The 25,692-nt window shown below is 38.7% G+C and overlaps 1 protein-coding gene across 3 annotated transcripts in view; it reads right to left on the bottom strand.

Moving 5' to 3' along the window:
- Positions 1 to 2,446: 2,446 nt before the first annotated feature.
- Positions 2,447 to 25,692, bottom strand: part of ctnnbl1 (catenin, beta like 1) — a 117,791-nt gene continuing 94,545 nt past the window's right edge. For 2 of the 3 annotated variants that reach the window (XM_042098228.1, XM_042098226.1), the window contains exons 14-16: positions 18,859 to 19,023; positions 7,398 to 7,470; positions 2,447 to 2,737 (exon numbers count right to left, since the gene is read on the bottom strand). In XM_042098228.1, the coding sequence (XP_041954162.1) occupies positions 2,649 to 2,737; positions 7,398 to 7,470; positions 18,859 to 19,023 (327 nt within the window). In that variant the 3' untranslated portion in view covers positions 2,447 to 2,648. The remainder of the gene's footprint in view (positions 2,738 to 7,397; positions 7,471 to 18,858; positions 19,024 to 25,692) is intronic. The other variant, XM_042098227.1, reaches the window with a different exon arrangement.

The raw sequence follows: 25,692 nt of genomic DNA, 5'->3' as shown, positions 1-25,692 counted from the left end.
GCGAGGACTCCTAATAAGACCGATTCACAAACAATGTTTTGTAGTGGCATTTCACGTCGCGATGTTTTGAAATGCGTCTAACAATCACGAGGGAACAATTTTGCATTGTAGGCATAACTAAGGGATGCAGTAACACCACCAACAACAACCAAAACTAGCCTACTCATTGTTTACATGTACATTAAATGTAACGTTTCATTGTGAATCAAATTAAAAGATTCTCCTCGTTGCCATAGGCATATGGTGACAGATTAATTTAATAATGTTGCTGCGTGAATCACGGTAAGCGCGAATGAAGTGGCCACTTCTTAATAGGAGTCACTGTATGGAAGTAGTCTAAGTAAAATAGAGATATTTAAAATAAGATAAACTTAGGATATGCCCGCTTGACAACGGCAGAGATAACTGGCCTTTGGCCATAGCAACCATCCATTTAGAACGACTGGCCTTCATAGCAACCAAGGATCTTAGCTGTGATTCATGTAGCTACAGTATGCATACAATGTGATGCAAAGTTTAGAAAGGTGATGAAATATACAGAGACAGGTCAAGAAATATAGTGCAATGTAGACAGTAGTATACAGTTGATTTACAGAAGGTGGTTTAGAGTAATATGAATTAAATATAAATATGTGCAGTGTATTAGCAGTTATTTCATACAATAAGTAGAATAATGTATGTAGTAGTAACATTATAATAGTAGAAATAATAATATAGATATATGCAGTGTATTAACAGAATATAATAAAACAGAATAAATATGGATATTCAATATGACAAATATATAACAGATATGTACATGGGTCAATGACGGATAAGGTTTTTCAACTGGCCAAATTTAAAATTCTAAAAATAAGAATTTCTGTTTCAATTGTTCAAACATTAAGAATGTTGGGTATATGAAAATCCATATTAAAATTTCAAGTAATGTGATTTTAGTGTTTTTTCATGAGAATGAATTGGTTGCGGCCTTAAAAAATGTCATGTGGTGCGACCATAGATTATCTTAAAATTAAATGTATTTCCTTAACATGCTTAAAAGTTTGTTTACAAGTTCTTAATAATACGAACTGTTTAGAAACAAAGTATTTACATTTCTTTACTTTTTGTGAATATTGGACTGATATTTTTGTTCTATACTGTCATTGTCACCTTATAAAATATATTTAGAACCCTTATTTTTAAGTTTTATAAAACTGATGGAAAAGTCTGAAAAATAGCATTGACTTAAACATACTATATGACTGATTAATAATTTAACCACAGAATTTTTATTTTTCATTTTGAATTTAACACAGTTATTGCTATTATTGGTTGCACCACATGAGTGGTCGCACCAAATGACTCAAGGATCTCATATAGTTAAAAATATAGAAAGTAGTAGTAGTAAAGTAGAGAGATTAATAAACTGTTATATTTTCATTTCATGAGGGTAATATAGTGCTTGCAAAGCAAAAAATTAAATAAAAAATAAAAGTTTTACACAAGTAAAAGATTTTTAAGTTGCTAATGATGTTGAACATGTCCATATATTGGTAAAGGTATAAAAAGATAAGCTTTGTGAGGGCATTTGAAATATAGAAGGTGATGAAAACAAACACACATAGAAAGAAACAAATAAGTGTAGACAGCTTAAGGGAGAAAAGGAGGTAAAAGTGTGTGAGTGATCGAGGGGATAAACAGAAGAAATTCAGGACGTAAAGTGAATGGGATTTAGCAGATGATTTTAAGAGATGGGGCAGGAAAAGATATTAATATAGACAAAAGTGCACGGTTGGATGGAAAGGAAGAGATAATAAAAGATAAAGAAATTAAAAGATAGTCTGTCTAACAATGGCAGAATGAAAGCTTTTTTGAGTAAAAGAGTGAGACATAGAAGTTAGGCTAACTACATGGGGAGGCTAGAAGACAGACAGATGATGGATAAAGAGAGATAGATAGTATTATAGATAGGTAGTGTGATAGATTGATAGTGTGATAGATAGCATGATTGTGCGATAGATAGTGATCTGTGATTGATAGTGTGTTAGTGGGATAGTTAGCATGATAGATATATTGTGATAGATACAGTGATGAAGAGAGTAATAGGCCTAGTGTTTAACAGATAGAGATAGAGAGAGAGAGAGTGAGTGTGTGTCTGTGTGTATGTGTGTGTGTGTGTCACATCCACAGCAAACCTGAAACGGCACATTGAACTGAAGGACCCGGCTAGCCTTTCAAGGTATGTGCAAGCAAATAAAAAAAATCAAAAGACAGCCAAGACATTGGAAAAAAGAACTATGAACTAGTTCATTTTTGGAACTGTGAACTTAGTTCAAAATTTTTAATTATGAACTATGAACTGAACTAGTTCATTTCAAAATTTGTGAAATGAACTTTGAACTAGTTCATGTAGAAAGTTAACTTTCCCCAACACTGGTAATGCACAAAAAACAACAGTTTCTCATTTTGTGGCAAATACAAAACTTGTTTTATTCATACAAGTAATTACAGTGCTTGTACAGATCTGGTTACTTCTATTCTCCTGTATTAAGTCCATGACTAACTCATGGTACGAGTGTCTGTTCAGAATCAATGGCATTTCCTACAGCAAATATTTTTTTCTCATTAATAAAGTAAAAAAAGAAAACCACTTTATCTTAAGCATGTCAGAAGTTTTCAACAAGTTCCATAATTCTTCTATGTTCATTTTCTCTGAACTCCTCATTCTTCCCATTTCCAATGTTTTCCACATATTCTGTAAAAAAGTAGTTCTCATTTAGTTCAGAAATTCATTGTCATCAAATGTATTCTCATGCAATGAAAACCTATACTCACAATATCCTGTGAACACATAGTGGTTATACACACAGCTACATCTCCAAAGGCCTATATCTGCTGACAAGGTAATGTTTCACAATTCTTGCGATATTGGTTAGGCTATCGGTCTTGAAGTTGCATTGCTGGTTTTCTCGGTAGCGACTCGCAATGTCTAATGTATAGCTATGATAGGTGAACGATTTGCCTATTACAAGTTCGTTCACCATCAAATTTGCTTCATAAAGGTAAAAATATTGCATAGTGTACAGTGTACCCTAGTTGAATATCAATCCATTACATTTAATCATAGGCTATTTATATCTAATACCATTGTTAGCTGTATTTATTTTATATTGCCATCATGCCATATCAATATAAAATGTAATTCAACATGGAAATAGCTCAAATGAAATAATACTAATAAAAAGACTTTAGCTTTCCCAAAAGTATATTTTATTCAACGTGTGAACTCTGAACCCTGTGTCTTTACATAGCTCAAGTTGTAAACAAGCAATATCCTACAAATAATTTTAAGTTCTCAAACTAAGAATTTTAGGAAGAGCTGGAAAAAACATCTGAAATGACCACCATTCTAACTTTCATTCACCTGGTGAGAACTATGTGAACTCTGTTGTCTTTGTATGGACATTTCAACAAGTGAATAATATGAATACACAAAATATATATTGAATAGAAATAATTATCCCAGAAAGTCCCAGAAATATGACTTGAATAGAAGTTAGGCCTATTAACAATTAATTTATACACTTTTAGAATATTTTGAGCACTGATGCAGTCAGCATATGCCTATCTTACATTGTTTGCAGGTAGGCCTACACGTCATTCCGTTTTCAATGGCAAACTCGAAACAGCACCAAAACAACCACCAGTGGACAAAAAAATATTACATGTGTACTGTTAAGACTCACCATAGAGAATGAATGGGGGAAATTAAGGATGTTATAGTTTGACGGTGTCATACTCCTGTGCGGGCCAGATGCTATATACCACAGACACATTTTGTGTGGCCATCCAAAATGAGGTGGTGGGCCGTAGTTAAGGGACCACTGCAATATGTTTTGTGCATATTTCTTCATTAAAAGTGAAGGTAAGCAAGTCATGCTATCAGAGGCAGTTCGTTCATTGAGGAAAGGGATGACCAACCTATCTAACTTTTAAAAGGAATGTACATTGTAGTAATGTACATACATTTAACTAACTCACTTATTAAAATGAGATACTTACAAATTGCCTTTTTAACACAATATTACTGAAATCAGTTAGAATCCTGAAAGCGACCTCTAGTGTAATTGAAACTTACTGCACGGACAGACAGGTTTAGGGAGCTTGATTTGTTTTGTTGCACAGCATTCTATGGTTGAAGAATTTGTTCCCCTATCCTAGCATCTCTACACTGGCTGCCTGTTAAAAGTCGCATTGCCTTCAAAATATTACTTCTAACATACAAAGCCATAAATGACCGGGACCTGAATAATATTAAAGATCTCCTAGTCCCATATAACCCACCTAGACCGCTACGATCACAGAATACTGGACTTCTTGTAATCTCAAAAACTACAGTAGGAGGCAGAGCTTTCTGCTACCACGCACCCATCCTCTGGAATAATCTCCCTCCCTCAATTTGATTAGCAGACACCCTCCCTATTTTTAAGTCTAGACTTAAAACATACCTCTTTAGTGCCTCCCATAGTTAGGTATGGTGTGGTGTGGAACTTCACCCACCTCAGGGTTTTTTGGAATGGACCACCCTGCTGAGTCCTCGTGTGACTGGCACCCCAGTCAGGTGTGTGATTGTGGTCACTGACCATACCTGCACTGGTGTCGACTACCCTTCACCATGCCTTAGTTATGCTGCTATGGCATAGTGCAGTCATGGACTTTTCATGTGTCACGCCGTACAACCCCTCCCTCTCCTCTCTCTCGCCTATTCTCACTATGGTATAACCAGTGTTGTGCCTGAACGTGTTCATTGAACGATAGTTCATGACTGCCTGATGAACGTTACTGTAAACTCGTTCATTCTGGTGTCTGTTAACGGCACACTCTCTCAGTTTAACGTTCAATAGGGTGCCAGATTTCTATAGAGCCTTCCGGGAACCCCGGCTAAAACATACCGTAAACAGGCCTTAATATGTAGCCAGCCACGGAGTGAAATTGTGCCCGGTGCTTCGTCTGATAATTTGCTGCGCAATTGATCAAGGAACCATGTAGGCTACCGCCAGAAAAAGAAACAAACGTTTCTGCAATCAGGAGGAAATACTTGCTAATCAAACATAGAGGCATACAATTAAGTGGTGGTATGAGCGTTCATTCTATGCATGCGCACGTCTGTGCGAGAAACTCAACCACTTGATAACGTTGGTAGCAAAGCACCGCTCCAACCGGTTGGAAGGCTATTTAATTATGTAACGACATTTAATAGAACGACGTGGATTCTTGCAACTTCCATGAAAATAGAGCAGAGACATAATACACTGTCTAGCATTGAGTATTGTATAGTCAAATTTGAATATAACATGGCCAAAAGCTATTGTAGCATAATTAGTCTTCCTGTTAAAGATCTGCAGATCAGTGAATCCTTACATTCAGGCATTCAAATGAAATTTAATTAAAAAGCATGTCAATATTTTTTCCATTTGCCTACCAGTGTATGATGCTTGCATTAGGGAAACATCCCAGAACAATGGCACCAATATAATTGCTGTTGTTTTGAGAAGTATTTCTCGTGCAAGCATCACACAACCATGCAAAAGCATACAATGCAACTATTGTAATTATATTTTACATTAGTAAAGCAGCAATGTTAGCACTTTAAACATTAACTGCTTTGAAGTGCATGTATAACAATAATAACTGTGATTATTATTATTATTATTATTATCATAATGATAATTAAAGCAACAATGGGGAAATTCTGTCCCCTCAATGCTAATGTAAACCCTGGTTGGATAAGGATTCAAAATGGATATGAAGATGAAATCTGATGCACAGTTTCAGTGTTATAACTGATAAAATAATTGCTGTCTGTGGTTCTATATGGGCTGTGGCAATAATTTTGAAAAATAATAGCTCGCAGTAACATATGGAAAAAAGAACTACGAACTAGTTAATTTTTTGGAACTGTGAACTTAGTTCAAAATTTTGAATTATGAACTGAACCAGTTCATGTAGAAAGTGAACTTTCCCAACACTGGGTATAACACTACATAGTACCATTGATATACTTATTGATATTAACCAGTCATCAGCCATCTGTGTGTTTGGCCCTCATCTCACCTGAAGTCCCATCCCTACGACTGCCCTATCATCGCCTATTACTGCCCCCCCCGACCGACCCACCACTTGCCCTATGACAACTCCTAATCCCCCTGGACAATTCAATTTCCTACACTGGACTATTTGAACTTTCTGACACTAAATAGGATTCATGCATTATCATACTGGATATGTAACCATCCCATCTCTTGTAACGTACACCTCAGGTGGCTTTAAACACCATGTTCTATTCTCCACATCTGACTAACTTATGCATTTATCATGTTTATTACACGGCTCTTCAGAGTGCTGCAGAAAGTTCCATTTCTTCCCAATGTTCGGGCCTATGTTAAATCTATATAAATCACCGGCAAAGTATATCACCGCTGTTAATGGCAACGGGTTGATTAACGTCTTTCATATCCCTCCGCTGCGCGTCGGGGTTCTGTTCTCCCTGTCGGGACTTATTTTCTGAACACGTTAAGATGGCGAATTTTGATTTTTGCTACTCCAGAGCAAACTTTCACTGCAACTTGCAATAGGTAGTTAGCTTTGATTAGCACCCAGATCTCCTTATATGGGCAATGATAGCAGCTTTGGGTCTTTTTTGTAGGCAAACTTCAGGCCTATTATGGGAGGCTTAAATCATGATTAAATCACTATCAAAATTACAACCATGCTTCTCAAACTGTTGACTACGCTCTAACTGTAGGCTATAGCTCTCAAATTTAAATTTATTTAGGCTATTTTTAGTGGGGAGGGCTCATTCATCAACAGAATTTCTATGCTCTAGATGATCGAGACTCAAGTCAATCTGAATAGCGAGTGTTGTAGAAGATTATGAGTCTGTAGGAGTTGCGTTTACCATCACTGGGTCAAATGAGGGATTAAATTAGCCTGTAATGCAACATTGCAGATCATAGTTGCAGTGCTCACTATATAGAGAAATTCACAAAATTTGATACGCATCCAGAGACTGTAGTAATGTTTGAATGTTTACTTAGTAAACTTTGAATGTTTACTTCATAACATATTTTCCCAAGCAGGTCAGGAGATTCTGAAATGTTTGTTACTGTAGAGCCCACTATAGATTGAATATTACATCAAACTGTGTTGGCACAAGCATGTTTTGGTTTTGGGCTGAATTTTGATTGGTGATTGATGGTCATTTTATTGAGTGATCTCTTTTCGGGGAGATACTAATCTAGAGCACCAAAATTCACATTTCCATCAGGTCCGGAAAAAAGACTGGCCAATCAGCGACGAGATGAAAGATGACGAAAATGGAAGCTATGGAGAATCTTGTGTGGACTATATCTTACCCCGCATGATATGACGGACAACTTTGGTGGAACCTCCTCTCAAATTCAAGATCTGATGGACTCTCTGGTGGACCTGCAAGACAACATTAAGTCAAATCAAGTCAAGTTTATTTATATAGCACATTTTTATAAGCACAGAGCGCAACCCAAACGCTCATAAAACACACAACATCATACAGTACAGTAATGATAACGTGATTGTCTGTCATAAAGTTACCATATTGTTCAGAGACAAACACATTAACAACTAAAGTAATTAAATTAAAACAAATAAAAACAAGCTGCTGGACAGAGTGGCGTCACTCGCCAGTGTACCCGAACCTAGCACAGATAGACATGAACAAAGAAATAGGCCTAATAAACAATAAAAAAAAAAAAATCCAGGGGCTGGACGGAGCGGCATGACTTGCCAGCGTACCCATAAGCCAGAACATTTATTTTAAATAAATAGGCTATAACAAATAATAATAAAATGTAAAAAGAAAAAGCAAAACAGACAATTCACAAAACAATTTACAAAACACACTTAAAATAAAATAAAATACAAATAGACTAAATCATGGGAATTGGTGACTCTCCTGGCATTGAACAGCTTAAGTAGCAACATTGTGTTCTTGAACAGTCCATTGCAAATTTGGCTGTAACATGGGGTCAGGTACTCTTGAATGTCCAAACAGGCCAGACCTCACGGAAACACGGGTCAGCTGTTGCTCTCCGGGCAGAGTAAATATTGAAGCCATTTAGCAGATCAGCAGCTTGGCGAACCCCCAAAAGCGACAGATCCTCCATCGCTAGTGTGAAAACCTTCACATCTCCATCCCCACCAGTCAGAGGCTTGTTAAGGCAGCTAGCATGACCACTCAGCAACGGGTCGGTAGACATTGGGAATATGAACAAGTTTCCACAGAGGCAAGACCAGTGTCTTCAGCCCCGGGCAATCTCTCTGCCCAGACACTGAAGTGGCAGCTCTGAATTAGCTGCAGTCGGACTTCAGGTAGGCAGAAATGGAGACGGTACACACCATTCACAGTCCAATGCAGTTCAACCAAGGCTCCCCACTCCAATAAACGTTAACGTTAGCCTAATGCAGACATTTGCTACTACGATAAGCTTAACACCAGGAGAGAATGCACTAGAATTGACACCCATTCAAAGCAAATAAGCCTAACTTTACGCGGTTTCTAAGCTTGAACATTTTTTGTCACATACAGCAAACCTCTCCTCACGATCCGCTAGCTGCCTGTCCCCCTGAATTCACGTAAAAAACGTGGCTCCTGGACAGCCCAGGCTCCCAAAACTGCAATAAAACAGCCTGGACCATGGAACATAACAAACTGTTCCAGCCAGTCTCCGACAAGATGCGTGTTCATGACAGTTTCAGTTGGATGGGAGGGAGGGGCGAGCTAGCTCTCTGCTTTGTTTGAAACATCAACAGAAATGATGTTACCCTAAGCCTGGGTTTTCCCATGCTGCCTTGCGCACGCGATTTAATTCACGCTGCTAGGCAGCCTGGATACCATGGAGCAAATTTTCTCAATTAGGGGACCAATCACAGAACGGAGGGAGGGCAGTAAGACGATGACGACACACCGTAGCCTTTATGAGCCACGTACAGACGCATTTGATAGACATTCGTAGCGCCCAATAAACGGCTCTTGGCATTCGTAAACCATTCGTTTGAAATACAAAAAAATGAATGCCTAGTTTCCAGACCCCGTCTCATTTGAGATGAGGGTATGACATTAGCCAGGCTAACGTTACCCATCGTGCTTAGAGAACCTTAAAGAGTAGATACAAAAAATTACATAAAATTATGAAAATTCAACAAGCAAAAACAATATAAAAAAATCAAACAAAAACAAATTGCCACACGGAGCGGCGGGACTCGCCTGCGTACCCATAACCTAGCAACCTGATTATATATAGATATTAACATATAAGTACTGTAAGTACAAAGACCATATTCTTAAAGGAAAATGGAGACTGATTTTAACTTATGAAACAGCTTTACTTCAGGTAAATTATCTAACAGCATAGAGTTTTTTTAAAAAACGACACGTATCCATGCATCCATTCATGATGTAAAGACGAAGACGCTTCACTATAAAACAACAGTATATGTGAGACAGTATATGACTCACAAGAAAGGGTTTTGGGTAGTTTTATGTAACCTATGTGTATGGATTTATTATATTTGAATAATACTTATATGTACAAAGATGCATTGATATTGCTATGGCAACCAGCTAGATTATGGGGGTGCTGTGCTGCAGTAGAAAAGGAAACACCTGGCCCCAGCAGTGGCGCGACTGGCTGGGGCACCTGCACCGTACGCCGGCGACCCGGGTTCGATTCCCGCCCTGTGGTCCTTTCCGGATCCCACCCCGACCCGCTCGGGAAAACACCTAAACCCAGTAAACAAAAAAAAAAAAAAAGAAAAGGAAACACCTAAACCCAGTAGAGTCGAGGCGAATTGAGCAGGTACCATCCAGTGGAAAAGCGACTTTAGATACCATACCATTATGCTTGGTGCCCCAACGGAAGGGTGCCAAAAATGGTACGGTACGGGTCAGTTGTTTTGGTACCTTTCACAAATCAGGGATGTGATTGGCAAAGGTAAAAAAGCAGGAAAATATATGCAGCACGTAGCGTTTATGGTTTGAGTACTATAGTGTAGGCTACTGTATGCATTTATATCACCTAAAATTCCTAAAATTAATGAGGCACATCCTATGCAGGTGTGGAACTAGAAAAGGGCCTTAGAAAAGGAAATTATTTTGCCCCAAATACTAGGGGGGTCTGGGGGCATGAAAAACATTTGAAAAATAACCCCTTAAATGATGACATCTAATAACTTTTATGGGAACTATTGATAAATTGAGATACATATATTTAAAACATTATAGGATATTACAATACAGCTTATAAGGCCTAAAGAACTAATTTATAAAAGAGCAAAGTAGCCTAGGCCTAAAGAAGACTAAACCAGACATGTCTGAAATATATAGGCCATCATGATCATTTTGCCAACAATGACAATTGATTTTTTCAGTTTATAACATGTTTTGTTTATAACTTATAATAAACCTTAGAACTCCAGCCATTCTTTGCAGGTTTTTGCATTATTATGTTGTAATGACTTTATAGAGGTCTCAGTTATATCTTTTTTTCCAGCACAACCTAAGCAATATTATTAAAGTATTTTAATTCCATTTTAACCAACTATATACACAAACATGAGCAAAAAACATCAAATATGAATTTATTTATTTTTAAATAAATGATTGGCAAAAAACTAATATAGAGTAAACTTTTACTAATTAAAATTATACACACACTTATTCTGAAATAAATACCATTGAAATGTTTACTAAAACTATCAGTCAGAGAGATATCCCTCCTCAAAGTCATGTTGACACTACTCTCTATAATGCAAGTCAATGGGTGGATTACGGTCTATGGATGGATGGCGCTGTTGCTGATCTAGTTAGTCTACCCATCCCTGGAAAGGAAATGACTTCCATACAAAGGTCCCATGGTCATTTCAGTTTACTTCCTGGTTGGTTTGATGGCCAAAATAATGAGTTTTTCACCCGCTATTATATTTTCGCAACATCTTTCACACATTCTGGTCAGGGTAAAAAATGACATGTTTTTAAAATGACCATAACGTTGGTTCTACTTAGGGCTGAAACGATTCATCGAGTTACTCGAATAACTCGATTACAAAAATTACTCGAGGCAAAAACCCTGCCTCGAAGCCTCATTAAATTCCTATGACGCACACTATACGCACAGGGATCTGATTGTTCCACACGGACTTGCTCAGGAAGCACACCACTAGCGTGTGAATCGTGATACATTCTGAATTTAGCTGGCGCGATTGCGGAGTCAAGATGTCCATAAATGGCAGAGAATGTCTAAAGTTTTCAAGTAAGGTTTTGGGATCATTACATACTCAAAAAGGAAAAGAACGAGCATCTGAACCGAAAACATCCACTCCATGCTGTTTCACCAAGCGTCTATAATGTAGGCTCAATCAGTCTATCTAGCCTATCTATCTATCTACGTAGCCTATAGCCTACATTGATGTTGGCTGATTTTAATCACATACAATATTTGTAGCGATGTCGTGATATAAATGTTTAGCTTTGATGTTTTTAAGTAGCCTAGTAAACTTATTCACGTTCAATTGCAAGACAGTATGCCTAAAAAAGAACCCCTCACATGCATGCACCCTCACACACCGCACGCGTGCACACACACAGGTTGCTAGGTTACCATAGCAAATAGGCTCACCCCAGAAATTATTATGACCACCGCGCAGCGAAGCGGCGGTCATATAGGTTTAGTCAGATTTTTTTTTTTTTTTTTTTCGCATGCCCAAATTTTCGTCAAGGATTCCCAGGACACTGAAAGACCGGGGTACACGGAACTTGGTGGGCATGTAACCCCACATGGATAGCATGGAACCATCGTTTTTCGTTTTGATTTGTAGCCCCCCCGCTGGACTGGACCCCCGAAAGGAGGGTAGGGCAGACACAGTTTTCTGTGAATATCTCGAGAACCGTAGGGCCTATGAGGTCCACCTTTTTTTTGTATGTTGGTCTTAAGGGGGCATGTCAACCCATCCCATTACCACTTATTTCATATATAGCGCCACCTAGTTAAAAATTAAAAAGCAAAAAATTAGGTGTTTTCATCACAATATCTCTGGCTGACAAGGTCAAAACTGCACAAAATTAAAAGTGTAGGATCATTATGACACCCTCCGAATGCATGCCAAGTTTTGTGTACTTTCGTTCATGGGGGGCCTTACAATAAAATAATTTATGTGTACATTTAGTGACGTACACCAACAAGGATTCCCGGGACACTGAAAGACCGGGGTACACAAAACTTGGTGGGCATGTAACCCCACATGGATAGCATGGAACCGTCGTTTTTCGTTTTGATCTGTAGCCCCCCCGCTGGACTGGACCCCCCGAAAGGAGGGTAGGGCAGACACAGTTTTCTGTGAATATCTTGAGAACTGTAGGGCCTAGGATGACCATTTTTTTCCGTATGTTTGCCTCCAGGGGTCATGTTAACCCATTTCATGTGCACAAACAGATACACACACACACACATACATTCACAGTAATCATACGTATGACACATACTCACACAATAGACATATGTACGCTTGCATGCACAGGCACATACGCAGGCACACACACAAGCACACGCACACACACACACACACACACACACACACACACACATAAACATAAACATGTACACGCACACATGCACACAAGAATTTCTCAGAATTATGAACAGGCAAGATGGGGGTGGGGTTGTATAAAATTAATTTTACATGTGAAATCTATAAACTAATCATGTTTTGGTACTTGTTGTCTAGCAGATACCAGTGGGAATTGAGTGTGGATAATGCAATTTAGTGAGACAGTTAGAATCATATAGGCCTTTCAGCGTGATTTATTTTTGTGGAAAAAATGTGCTGGACTGGGGGGCGGTCATATTTTGTACCGCTCTGCGGTACATCTAGTTTAGTATAGGCCTACTTGATGATAATATATAGGCTGCCCCCTAATAGTCCTCAGGGCCTATGTGCAAAACAGTGAATCATGTGATAGGCCTACTGATATTGATGCTAATTGAAGAGGTTGCAATTTGAAGGTTGTTGATATTTCAGTTCCAAAGAGAATTGAATTACACCGCTCTCTCTCCTCCCATTGTAGGTCCAACACCTCTCCTCCTAAAATAAATGGTAGGCCCTAACTTTTACAGGCTACTGTGCCAGGATTGTGTAGGCTAAAAATTAAGGCTAAGGATTAAAATGCAGACTGTGCCTTTAAATAGGCGACTTTTTATCTATCAGCACAATGCTACTGTAGGCCATTTCCACTTAAAATTCAGCTCAATATTATGTGCAAGACTGATGTTTATCAAGCATGCTAAAGCTTTAATCTCTCAACACTGTGACCATACGTTTTCTCATGGTGAGATGGCCATCCCGAAATATAATTTGGATGACATGGGGCAAGGTTCACGGAGGTAAACATTGCAATATATGTTTATTGCTCTTAAGATTCCAAAATGAAAGACTATACAAGTGCAAAGTAATGCATTCTTAGTCAGAGGTAGCATTCAATAAAGTTCAGTAGTGTATAGATCTAATTGAGTGCCCGTCACTTTAAAATGTTTGTGAGGAAATCCTTACAATTAACATTAACACAGTTAAAAGGCTGCTGATGTGTGGATGCAATTCATAGTTAGTTAAATAACGGTTCATACTTCTCCTTGGGACAAGCACTTTTGAGTCTTGGAAAACACCTTTCCGTTTACAATCGGGATTTTGCAAACATTCAGAGTCAATAAAATGAGCCTGAGTAACGAAATACAAGCAGCTGTAAGTAATCATGCTAAACTTGACATCCAAACAGTATTCTAACGTTAGATTTGAGATACTGATTGATTGCATACTGTAACTTAACTTAGTTTAGTCTCCTCAATGTAGGCTACTATGTTGTGAAAAGACCGTAGCAGAGTTTACTTTAACTTTAATGCAGCAGTTTCGAACAAATTTGCGCAGCATGGTCACGATGCTAAGCGGATTTAATAGCAATTTAGCCCACTGTGTTCTATGCAGTGCAGTGCTTCTATGTGGCAACAACAATCCTTCAACAATCGTGAATATTTTGTTAAATGCACATGCAGAAGAGGAGCAGCGGGCTCGTTACGAGAGAGAGCGGGCGGGGCGAGGAAAGGCTGCGTGAGTAAAAATAAGTGCAGCTCAATTAAATTATTTTATGTTATCTTTAATTTAAATAGTACCACATACATCAATGTGTGCTGGCCGGTTTTGATTTTGTGGCGCCCAGCACTGAAGGTGTAAAATTAAAAATATTAAGCAGCACACGTTAGGCTTGACGAATCGACGCGCATATTTTGCGTCTACATATTTTTTGTGTCGATGTCATCGATTACGTCGACGCGTTGTCCCAGCCCTACTGCCACAGCTAACTTCAAGCACAGTACCCTAGCTTACACGTGCAGAAATTAAAATTCAATATCAGGATCACGAGATTGCCATCACTATCGGAAAATCCTGACAGGTCAAACTGGATGCAAACCCAATGTGAAGCCAAAACGAGAGAAAAAAAAAAAAAAACTTCATAAATTATGTCTTTTTAAAACAATTTGCTGCCCTTTACCGTTTCATGGCTTTTGCTGAGAAACAAATAGTTTTCCACACACACACTGAACTTGAATCAAACATTCTTCAGAACGCAACTGATCAACCTGTCTGCTTTCACCATAGACTGTATATATAGAACTGGACAGTGTGCCGTCTGTTAAGAGTGATGCGAGCGCTAGTCCAGAGCCCCCTGGTGGCTGGTTGCAGTACAATGCGTAACTCCGCCCATCTCCATGTATTTCACTGGGCAAGTAGCCAACTTTCCGTGTCACTTTTCTCACCTAAAACTATTTTTGCATCTACAACTTTTTATTCGAAAAAATAGTTTTCAAGATGATTCAATACACACTATTTTTTCTTTTCTCGCTGAAATTATTTTTTTTAATGTTATTTTAACAAATCTAAAAAGGGCGTGTTTACATCTATGATTGACAGCTGGCTGGCAGCAGACTCGACGCTTTGTCGCTACCTTATTTTAACGACACCTGATATCGACACCTAATCTAACCTAAATAAGTGTTGCTGTTATTATCATTAGGCTATATCTTATCACAGTCTGATTAAATACATATTGATAGTCATAAATTGTGTGATTGTTTGTAAGAGACATCGTTGTTAGTTGTGACAGATTCTTAGTGAAAAAATATATGTGCTGTTCTTTCGTAGATGCTAAGTATATTAGCTTATAGCATGCTAAATCATGCTAGCATTAGCCAGTTGAGAGGTAAAGTAAAAGGGCTCTGCTATATTGATCCGAAGTAACGTTATCCATAGTCACGATCATTTACAGTCCTACTTGTTTCAAATGGTTTAATGTGACCAGTGATTGCCGCCACCACCGTTGCAACTTCATTTGAATACACTTAAGTCACTGGGAGAAGGCGATGTTAAGTTTCATTAACGTTAACTCTTGCTTAGTTTTGCACGAATGGCAATAAACGTCACCTAGCCTGCTAGGTCGACAACCTCGGTATGACCATTTATTAATAAGCCAGACAAATAACGTTACTTGTTTTTTAGTGAACACATATTGGACCATAGCTTAACGTGAGGAGGGATTCAAAGTTACAAATGGACAATTTGCTTAGTATGCTCAACAGCGGTATCTGAAAATGCTGAGTTAAGGTATTGTTGTTACCTGCGATTGCACTGCTGGAGAAGCATTTTGCATTGGTATGATTTGATCAGGTCTTGCCAGTGATGTGTAAATCCTCCCGTAGACATACCCCATTTCAATACGTCTAAATTGAAAACTGTGACAACTCATCATAGGCTCTCTCAATATGTCTGTAATCGTATGACTCTACCACAGGGTTGCTAGTACTAGTCTTTCACCAGAGAGGGTGCTCCATTATAAATCAAAAATGTAATATTGCAGCCTTCATGTCAGCTGTAAAAATATGAGAACATGGACCTACTACATCAGGATACTTTGTAGACATTTTACACATAATCAGGAAGCTACTTTGCTGTTCAGTGAGTCATGTGTTTAAAGTGGTACTACATTTAAAGAAACATATTTTTATTTTTTGCTTCAAGTGCATAAGAAAATACCACATTATGATGGCTAGGTTACACTTTTGTCCAAAGCCATACACAAATACAAAACAATATAATACTTAAATTTAACAGGGATCAATCAATAGCCTAATTAAATATAAACAATGAAAAAAAGGGGGGGGGGGGGGGGGGGGGGGGGGGGCAATAATAAATAACAGGACTACACAGTAAACCCACTTAAAAAGCATCACCATCTCAGTATACCCATTTAAAATAGACAAGGATTGCTCACAGTATACCCACCACTACAGCTAACTAGACTACACCACTGGTTAAATGGCGCATTGCAATTTACAATTTGTGTGAGTTCAGGGGCATACACAAAGTTGAAGTTTGGGTGACATCAATAAAGAAAATAGAAACAAAGTGATGTGTACAGCCTCAAGTATGAATGATGTCAAGTTAACAGAAGGTTCAGAGCAGCGGCAGACCTATCTTGGTGCCACGCAAGTTATTGAAAGTCATGTGTTTCGTAGTGGTGCTGTGCCATGTCCCATGTATAAGGGGCTTCAGGTTGATCCAGTGACAGTGGGTGGTGTCAGGGAGATGAATGTCTGGGAACTTGGAGAAAGGGGGAGGACATGCCACCTCAGACCACCCCAGCCAAACAACTTCACGTAGGCATTCCCTTGCAGACTAATGGAGACCTCCTTGCCGCCACCTCCAGTACATTCAGCCATCACCCATACCTTATCTGCAAAAAGGAAAGTTACAATAAAGTTAGTCAGACAATTTTACAATATTACAAAGCATATAATGAGGCACTCAACACCACTAGTAATACCAATTAATTAAATATATGTGTGCAATAAATGTCACTGCCTACCTAATGTTAACTACACGTTTAAACATGCGATTTTAATATTAAATTCTATATTTAAATATGTGAATTATCAACTTGCGTCAGCTTGAAAAATAACGTTATCAGTATGACTGATCATGGACGTTAGATGACAAATTGAGGTGTTACTTTCACCGATATCCCTGGGAATTTGTGACTGGTTCTTGGCGTAGTGTTTAATGCAGGCGTTTCATTTATCGATCATTCACTTATGCGGTCTACAACTACCGACCTACCGTCACAGGTGTAGCTCTAACGGAGGTGTCTTTGTCGTTAACGTTAGAAAAAATGCAACGTTGGTAAACTGGCTAGTAGGCTAGTTACATTAATATGACAAGTTGATGAGGTCCATGCTTCATATAACGTTAACTTATGTTGCTTTATCACATCATAAACTGTACTGACTGTGTAATCTCCATGTACAGTCAATGGTTACTCCATGTTGAGATGGCATACATTCAGATTGAGATATTTGAAAACAGCAAAAACTAATAAAACCGACTAAACATGCATCGACTCTTACGGGAGCTGTTTGCTAATCTTCACCTCAATGACCAATTTAGCCTACCGTTTACAGTAACGTTAATGTAGCTGCTAACGTTAGCATGTAATTCGCTGTCCGTATTTCTGTTGTTAGCTGATTAGTATTCACCATACTAATTTCTCACAGTCTGTAATCAACATAATAAGCTCTCTTAGACGTATTTAAGAACAATAGACAAAAAAACTTTTCAGTTGATACACAAAACTTACCAGACAAGAACAAACCGAAGACTGTCGTTTGTGCTGTTTAGCTAACTCACAGCCGCTAAATTCATTCAGCCAGCTAGCCTTCGGCGCCGAGTCGACCTCATTATCGACCTGTGTTGTGGAAAGGAGAAGGGGGCGGGTTTCACTCGACAAGGGGCGTGTTTAACTCACTGAGTGGGCGTGCCTGACCGCGACTCCTCTTCACTGCGCATGCTTCAACTTCTGCTGCACAGCCGCACTTCAAATTGGTTGCAAATTTTCCAAGATGGCGTCGCCTCGGCGGCTTCAATTCCATAGAACACTGCTGAATGCAACCGCACTGTCCAGTTCTATATATACAGTCTATGGCTTTCACTTTCAATGAAATCAACTAGTGAACCGACTAGGCTACTTGCGGAGTGATATGAATAAAAGATGTGAATTAGATGCACAAAACCCATCGTCATTGTCAGCGGCCAATTATACATAGCAATGGTCTGTTTTATACAGAAATATACCTCTGACATTTCAACTTCATCCGACAACCCTTCACTCAACATCACGATCTGCAAGCCGATTTGTGTACAGTCACTAAATGTACGGATCAAAACAAAAATCAATAGTTCCGTATCCTTGTGGGGCTAAATGCAGCCCGGTCTTTCAGTGTCCCGGGAATTGTTGACACAAAATTACTGAAGAAAAAAAGAAATCCGGAAGAAAACAAAATCTGACTAAACTGACACTAGCGGTGGTCATAATTACTGGAAAAGACATCCCTCCAACCTTGATTTGGCTGACAAACAATTAAAAAAAAAATCAATCATCTGCAATGGACTCAATACAAATGCAAACCAGCCAGCCACAGGTATTAACACCCATATTGTGTGTTAGCATTAGCGTTTGCGGTTGAATTTGCATGAATAATTGACCAGTATTTATTTAGTCAGTGATGTTAGTGATCAGGATTAATGGCATACATGGAGAAACTGAATTTATGCTTTTAATAAGATTGCCTGTGGAGAGAAGTTTGTGAATTTACATACATGACATACATGTCTTTCTCTAAATAGACAGTCAGGCATGTCTAAATAGTCACTTGTAAAAATACATCTTGCTGTGAAAATCACCGTTTTCAGTGTTTTGGTAAGGTGTACCTGTGGGATCCCCGCGTTGCAGATCTCCATCATGATGTAACAAATGAGTTGGAGCACAAAAAGGCCTGCATCAAGACGCCGTAGGTAGAATTCATCTTCCATCCCATCATCCAGTATTTCTCCTCGACGCACAATGTCCTGAGATAGCAATATTTAAGATAGATAGACGGATAGATACTTTATTGCCACACAACAATGTTGGTGTATTTTTGTTACAGAAATATTTCTCAATCTAGTAAATAAAAAGGTAAATAATAGGGCTGTAACGATATGCGATTCGAAACCAAAATCGCAACACTCATATCCTCAAACCTGTGTCGCGGTGTGAAAAAGCAGAACCGTGACACACCCTTTCTAGTGGTTCAAGAAGTGCTTTGCAGCTTAAGTGGGCGCATAAGCAACACACATCTCCATGCTTTACTTACCGGTAGCCTACGTTGTCCAAAAATAAATAAATAAATCATAATTTCGTACCCCTCGTTGCTTTCATTGTAGACTATGCGTGCAACTTTACCAAACAGTATAGAAATAAACCCCCTCTCCTTGCCCCCCTCTCCCGCTCAATGGACACGGACAACTCGGCCTGCACAATCCAAATAAAACATTCACAATTGTGAAAGCAAGGACGCATAGAAGACGACTAGCTAAATAACTATTAAATCCTATTAAATATGCTGCACATATTTGTTTAAAACTTTTGCATTAAAGTTATTCAACTTATGCTTTGTCTATAAGTGGTGCTTGAAATTGCCGCTTTTAATAATTGCTACGGTCTCAGAATATAAACATGTAGGGCTGTATTTTGCACACTGGCGCATGGCGTAAAACTCGTTTTCCACCCAGCGCAAAGTTTAATTCCTTATTTTGCACGTTTCATTTTTAAACAGTGCGCCCAGGGGTGTGGTAATTAACAACTTAGGGAGTGGCTTAACACATTGTCTAAAAATCGCTATTGTACACCTGGTCAGAAGTCTATGGCGAGTTGTTTATATGTTATTTTAAGAGCGCATTGTCAACAGTCATATTGGCGGGTGCACCTATCATCCATGAACGCACACCAGCCACGTCCAAGCAAAAACATTACAAATTGCACGATTACAATAGGAAACATAATTAGAACTAGATTTGCGGTTCCGAGGAACTGCAAGAGTGGGTTTGATCTGGGGCATGGAACTCGGCCTCATCCAAGGATTCCAACGGTACCTCATTTATGAAAATCGGGCACACGGATCAAAAGTTATCTGCATTAACGAAACATCCAATAAGCTATATATATATATACAAATATAATTAGGCCTACAATAGTTTCATTGTTTTCGCATTGTTGCATGATGCTTGCATGAGAAATACTTCTCAAAACAACAGCAATTATATAGGTGCCGTTGTTTTGGGATGTTTCCCTCATGCAAGCATCATACACTGATAGAGTATATATGCTATTTAATTACATTTCATTTGAATGCCTGAATGTAAGAATTCAGGAAACACAAGACCAGCTTAACATTTCTGTTGTTTACTAGTTTATGTAAATCACATAACACATGAACTGTTTACATACTACTGATAGCCCATTACTGTACACAATAATACTGTGCCCATTCATTAACCAGGGATTAAAGTGAAAAAAAGGCCCTAAGTCATACGCTGTTCATATCTACCTATAGAGATAGCACCCCTTTTGCGGTCGCGACCTATTGGTTTTTAATGTACAAAAAGATGCAAACAGCGAAGTAAAGGGAGTATTCGCCTTATTCACACGTCGGCCATAGTTTAAACCAAAACGAGGCTACAGGGTACACTTACTATAATTAATGCCACCTACAGGTGAATGCATAGAACATAACAATCCTATGGTTTGTGTACCCTGTAGCCTCGTTTTAGCCGCCAATGGCCGCCATGTGAATAAGGCGAATTGAGTGTTCTTGATTGAGATTGAGTTTTCCTGATGAACAAAAATATATTTTAGTACCATCCCTGACCATTGCTGATTAGCCATTGCTGTTCTTTTCTACTGCAGCAATATTGTAGAAAGGCTTTAACACACTCTTATTTAATTACTTCAGGCCAAAAGTGTTTAAAGGGGAGATTTTTTTCTTGTTAATATGCAATTCAACACCAAGTAAAATCTATAAAATCAAGTTTGCAAGACTTCACATTTCCTCATCAAAGTAACGAATCAGAACATTCTAGATATTGTTCATATTTCCATTTGTTGCCTCATCCGCATTTAATGAAAACATGGTAATTTTGAGTTTTACAGACAACTCAGTTTTCCTATGAGCAGTCTCTCAGTCTGTGTGTGCTCATGCAGGAGGTCTGCGCATTTGATAACGACAATCTGGAGACGGTGCTTTTGTCCTCAGCAACAGACTGTATAAGGTTGACAAGAGGTTGCGATATGGTGAGGGACAGGTCGTGTTGCGCTATGAAAGAACATGCGTACAGTAGCCTACTTTCTAAACGTAAAAACGGTCAGCCATAGATAAACGTAGCCTACTGCCCTACAAAGGCAAAAGACCTTAACTCGCCAGAGTGTGAAACTGAGAAAAATGACTTTAAAGTTTTTTTGTTGTCCAGCCAATTGTATGATAGGTAGGACACTGAAAATTTGCCAAGTAATTGTCATAATGAATACATGTATCTACATGAAAAAAAAAAATCAGCTCAAACTTGACCTTTGACCCTTATTTGGAAGTTACTGTATTCTGCCTTTGCATTATCTGCAAAACAATAATGGGTCATACAAAGGCAAAATACCTTAACTTCTAATTTATTGACCATTTGGACTTTTATCACTCTATAGAAACATTTATATGATAACAATGATAGCCTTAAGATAACATTTAGTGAGTTTTGTCTAGTAAGGCTTAATATTAGGCCTCCATCAACAGAATATTACAAAATACAAAATAATGAGAAGGCTACACTGGAACATTTTAAAACTTTATCGTTGTACTTAATTTAAGTAAAATAACACTTTAAGAGCCAGAAAACAAAAAAACAGCCACAACATGATCCAAGCCAATGCCATTGGAAACGTATGCAATTACAGGAATTTTGCTACTCATGGACACATAATAATTTACTGTCTGTGTCGTGCGGGCGGCGGAGGAGTCACACATTGATTGGATTTCTTTCTTGACAAATTAAAGGGACATCGACTTAAGGACATGCTGTGTAGTTTTGTTCGTATGGGAGTCAAATATTTTGCAACCAACACTGTCTAGCTTTAGCTAATAGCTTACTCATAGCGACACTTAAAATTGAATGACAACATCCGAACAACGTTGCACTTTGATAGATTTTAGGCTAGCTAGCCTGCACATAATTATATTGCGAATGGGCTTGCTGAAAACTTGTGATGGATTTAAACAATGGATTTGTCTTCTCAGTGGATGTTGTTTTCCATGGGTTTTTTAAAAGGTAAGCTGCGATCTAAGTTCTATCTGCTGGGTTAGTTTGTGTGCGACATGTTCTCCTCGCCGGGGAGGGACGGGGAGGTGTATCGTGAGGCGTCCCCAACCCACTCGCTTTGTTTTCTGCCAGTGAGTGGACTTGCAGATTGGCAGGCAGCTAGCCACCCTGTATGGCACGAGAAAACGTGTACTAGGCTACTAGTTAATAGTATCCAGGCTTTGAGACATTTATGGTGTCTTACAGTTGCCTGGCACAACATCTATCATGTAGGCTATTTGTGGATCTGGAACAGTTAACTAGCTAACTAGGCTACATCCTAGCTGAATTTCACAAAATCTGAAGTAGTTAATGCTAGATAGTAAAACAACCACTGCAACATTTTCTTTTCACTTTATTGAAGTGTGGCTGAAGTGCTTCAATTAGGCCTACATACAATACATAGGCATAAGACACTCTGCCTCTGTTTTACCCACCACCAATGTTAATATGGTTTGCTGCGCTGAAATTACGGTGCACTGTAACTTAATTCCAGCGTTCTATAGAGCCGCGAAACAAAGCTAAAGAACCACAACTGATGTTACGGGCTATGCCTTGGCTTACCCTCTGCTTTTTGAAGTTACGGCAAAAACAGCATCTTATTTTGATAAGAAAACAACAAAATTGACTCAAGATATTTGTCCACATGATAAAATTGATGCCCATTGTTCCAAAAATGACAAAAACTCATTTTTGATAAAATTGAAGTTACGGCCTTTTGCCTTTGCACGGCAGCCTACCTCTGTCGTGGTGGCTAGTTGCACCAGGTAAGGAAGATGTCCTGAAGTGCACGAACGTTAACCTTATGGCGGTCTTCTGATTGGTGGCGTGCTAAAACGTTTTCCTATTGCATCCATAAATAATTTTCTTGTAGCGAACCACGCAAAAGCAAACCCCTGGCACTTTAATTTCTTTACACCATGGCTTGTTAGTTCTCCCCCGTTTCCAACAGCTGCCCATCTCCATTTATTTTTTAACTTTTGACACCTGCCTTGCCTTCCTTTAGCAACAACGCATCCATGACAGCTAGTGGCCTTGCCAAATAGACGCACACAAATCATGACGCTAATATGCGAGGTTCTGGTAGGCCTACTGGTTATGGTTTTGTGCTATAAATTAATAATATTTTATAGCAAAGTTTTAAGTTGACTATTTTAATTGTATGGTTATTTTTTGTCAACAAAAAACAAAACAAAACAAAACAAAACCACTTTGCACTTAAGATAATAACCTGTAACAGGTGATTTGTCAGGTGACTGTTTGATTGGTGTGTGTGTATGGGTGTGTGTGTAAGTGCCTTGTCTCCTTGCTGTCTTCATGTCTGAAGAAGGGCATTCAGCCCGAAACGTCACATGTGGTGATTAAAATCTTTTTAAGAGTTTTCAGTGTGCGGACTAACGTCATTTTTTATTTTTTGTCAACATACACTCACAACCTACTGTCGTTAAAAGTGAGGCCTAAGCAAAATAGGCTACAAGGCTGTCTGTGCGTCAATCAACAACCACCTCAACAGTTCACGATGATGACAGTGATATTATTTTTTTTTTTATGCTAACACGCTCAGTCAAAACCTTCCGTCGCAAATTGTGAAAAACATTGTCATAACAGACGGGATAATAAATTGCATAGGCTACGGTTTATATTGTGTCGCTTTACACATAATGTTAGTTGCATTGATTAAAAACTGTAACAATAATAGTAGCCTACATCGGGTGGCATTGCAGGCTATCTGTTCAAGTCATAGGTGACACCCAAAATGAATGACCTCCCCTGACAAGAGTTCACGATAGTAAGAAATTGTCTACATTGATGCACGGAAAGAACACAGCCTACGCTTCTTCTCCGAATTCGCACAGAGCTCACAATATCATACCCAAAAAAGTTAAACGGATTGGCCAACCTTATCAGCTGTCTCTAATGTGTCACTATAATCCAACTTTTAGACCGTTATAGTCCTCCATACGTGTTCTTTTTTTTTAAGCAAACGCCCGAGACAAGTGTGTAGCTACAACATAAAGCGAAACTCATGGCTATCTTCTTGAGCGGTCACTGATTGAGACACAGAAAGTTCTCAAGAACACTATTAGGTCTTTAAACATTTACCATCACACACATTAATTCGTCGGACCTAATATTTGTAGTTGCCTTAAAAAAGGAAAAGCAAAGGTGATGGTTCCCCCCCCCCCCCCCCCCCTATTTTTTTTCTCATCGGATCTGCATCGATCTCAAATATGACATTTCTAAAATCAAATTGACGGAAATCCATCCTACGACGGAGAACTTTAATCCTTGCATTAACATATTTTAAACATCAGGCGTCTTGTTTACACATTTAAACCATATTTGCACTTCGAATTTCGACTCCAAATTGTAGTAACTACATCTACGAAGTCGAAGGAAGATAACCATGTAGTCTGTTCAAAGATTACGTCGATTTTATGAGTACGCCAGCCCTCAGAAAAGCAGTAACTATTAATTCATTCACTTCCTTTTTTCTAGCTCGCAAAATCGTGGTTGTTCTGTTTACACATTAAAACCATATTACATTTCGAATTTCGCCTCCAAATTGTAGTAACTACATCTACGAAGTCTAAGGAAGTAGTACCTAAAATGACTCCATTCACTTCATTGCAAAATCGCGGTTGGTCTGTTTACACATTAAAACCATACTAACAACTTACATTTCGACTCCACATCGTTGTAACACCATACCAAGGGTCTTAAGAAGTGAGCAGAGCCTGTCTACGGAGAGCCTTGCCACTCCGTATTAAGTCCCATTGTACTGAATTTTGGATGCAGTTCCACCAGAGTTCCACTGGGGGCGATCGCCACCATGAGTGCAGAATGAATGGGAGTCAATGGAGCTAGACGGCTAAATTTGTCTCTTTCACCTGATTGTCGTTGACAAATCTCAGATTTCATTGTAGTTTGTATAACTTTAACATGGGTTATAGGTCAAAAGTTGAATGAACGAGTACTTATGTCCTTTTGATTTCTTACAGGTTGGGTCGTTGTTGCACATAACACGCTAGCATTGTGCTAATGAATGACGTCATTGACACATTTTAAAGGTTTTTTAGAACAATTAAGTGACTTTAAAAAATATAATACTCAACCAAGTGTATTTTCTTTGCCTCCCCTTTCGAATACAATACTCAAATTACTTGAAAAAAAAAAATGATCCCGAGAAAAGTGGATTTTGAGGGGTACAGCTCCATAGACCTCCATGCATTCTGCACTCGTGGACGAGCGCCCTCATGTGGAACCACAGAAGGAACTGCAACCAGTTCAGAAACCGGAAGTTTTCCGAGAGTGGCAGTTCTCCCCTTATTAGACATTCTCTGAAGTCAATTT

Source organism: Alosa sapidissima, chromosome 7 (genome assembly GCF_018492685.1).
Source record: "Alosa sapidissima isolate fAloSap1 chromosome 7, fAloSap1.pri, whole genome shotgun sequence".
In the NCBI taxonomy this organism is placed as follows: Eukaryota; Metazoa; Chordata; class Actinopteri; order Clupeiformes; family Clupeidae; genus Alosa; species Alosa sapidissima.
Note: the sequence above shows the minus strand (reverse complement) of the source record. Positions and strands in the feature narration are given on the sequence as shown.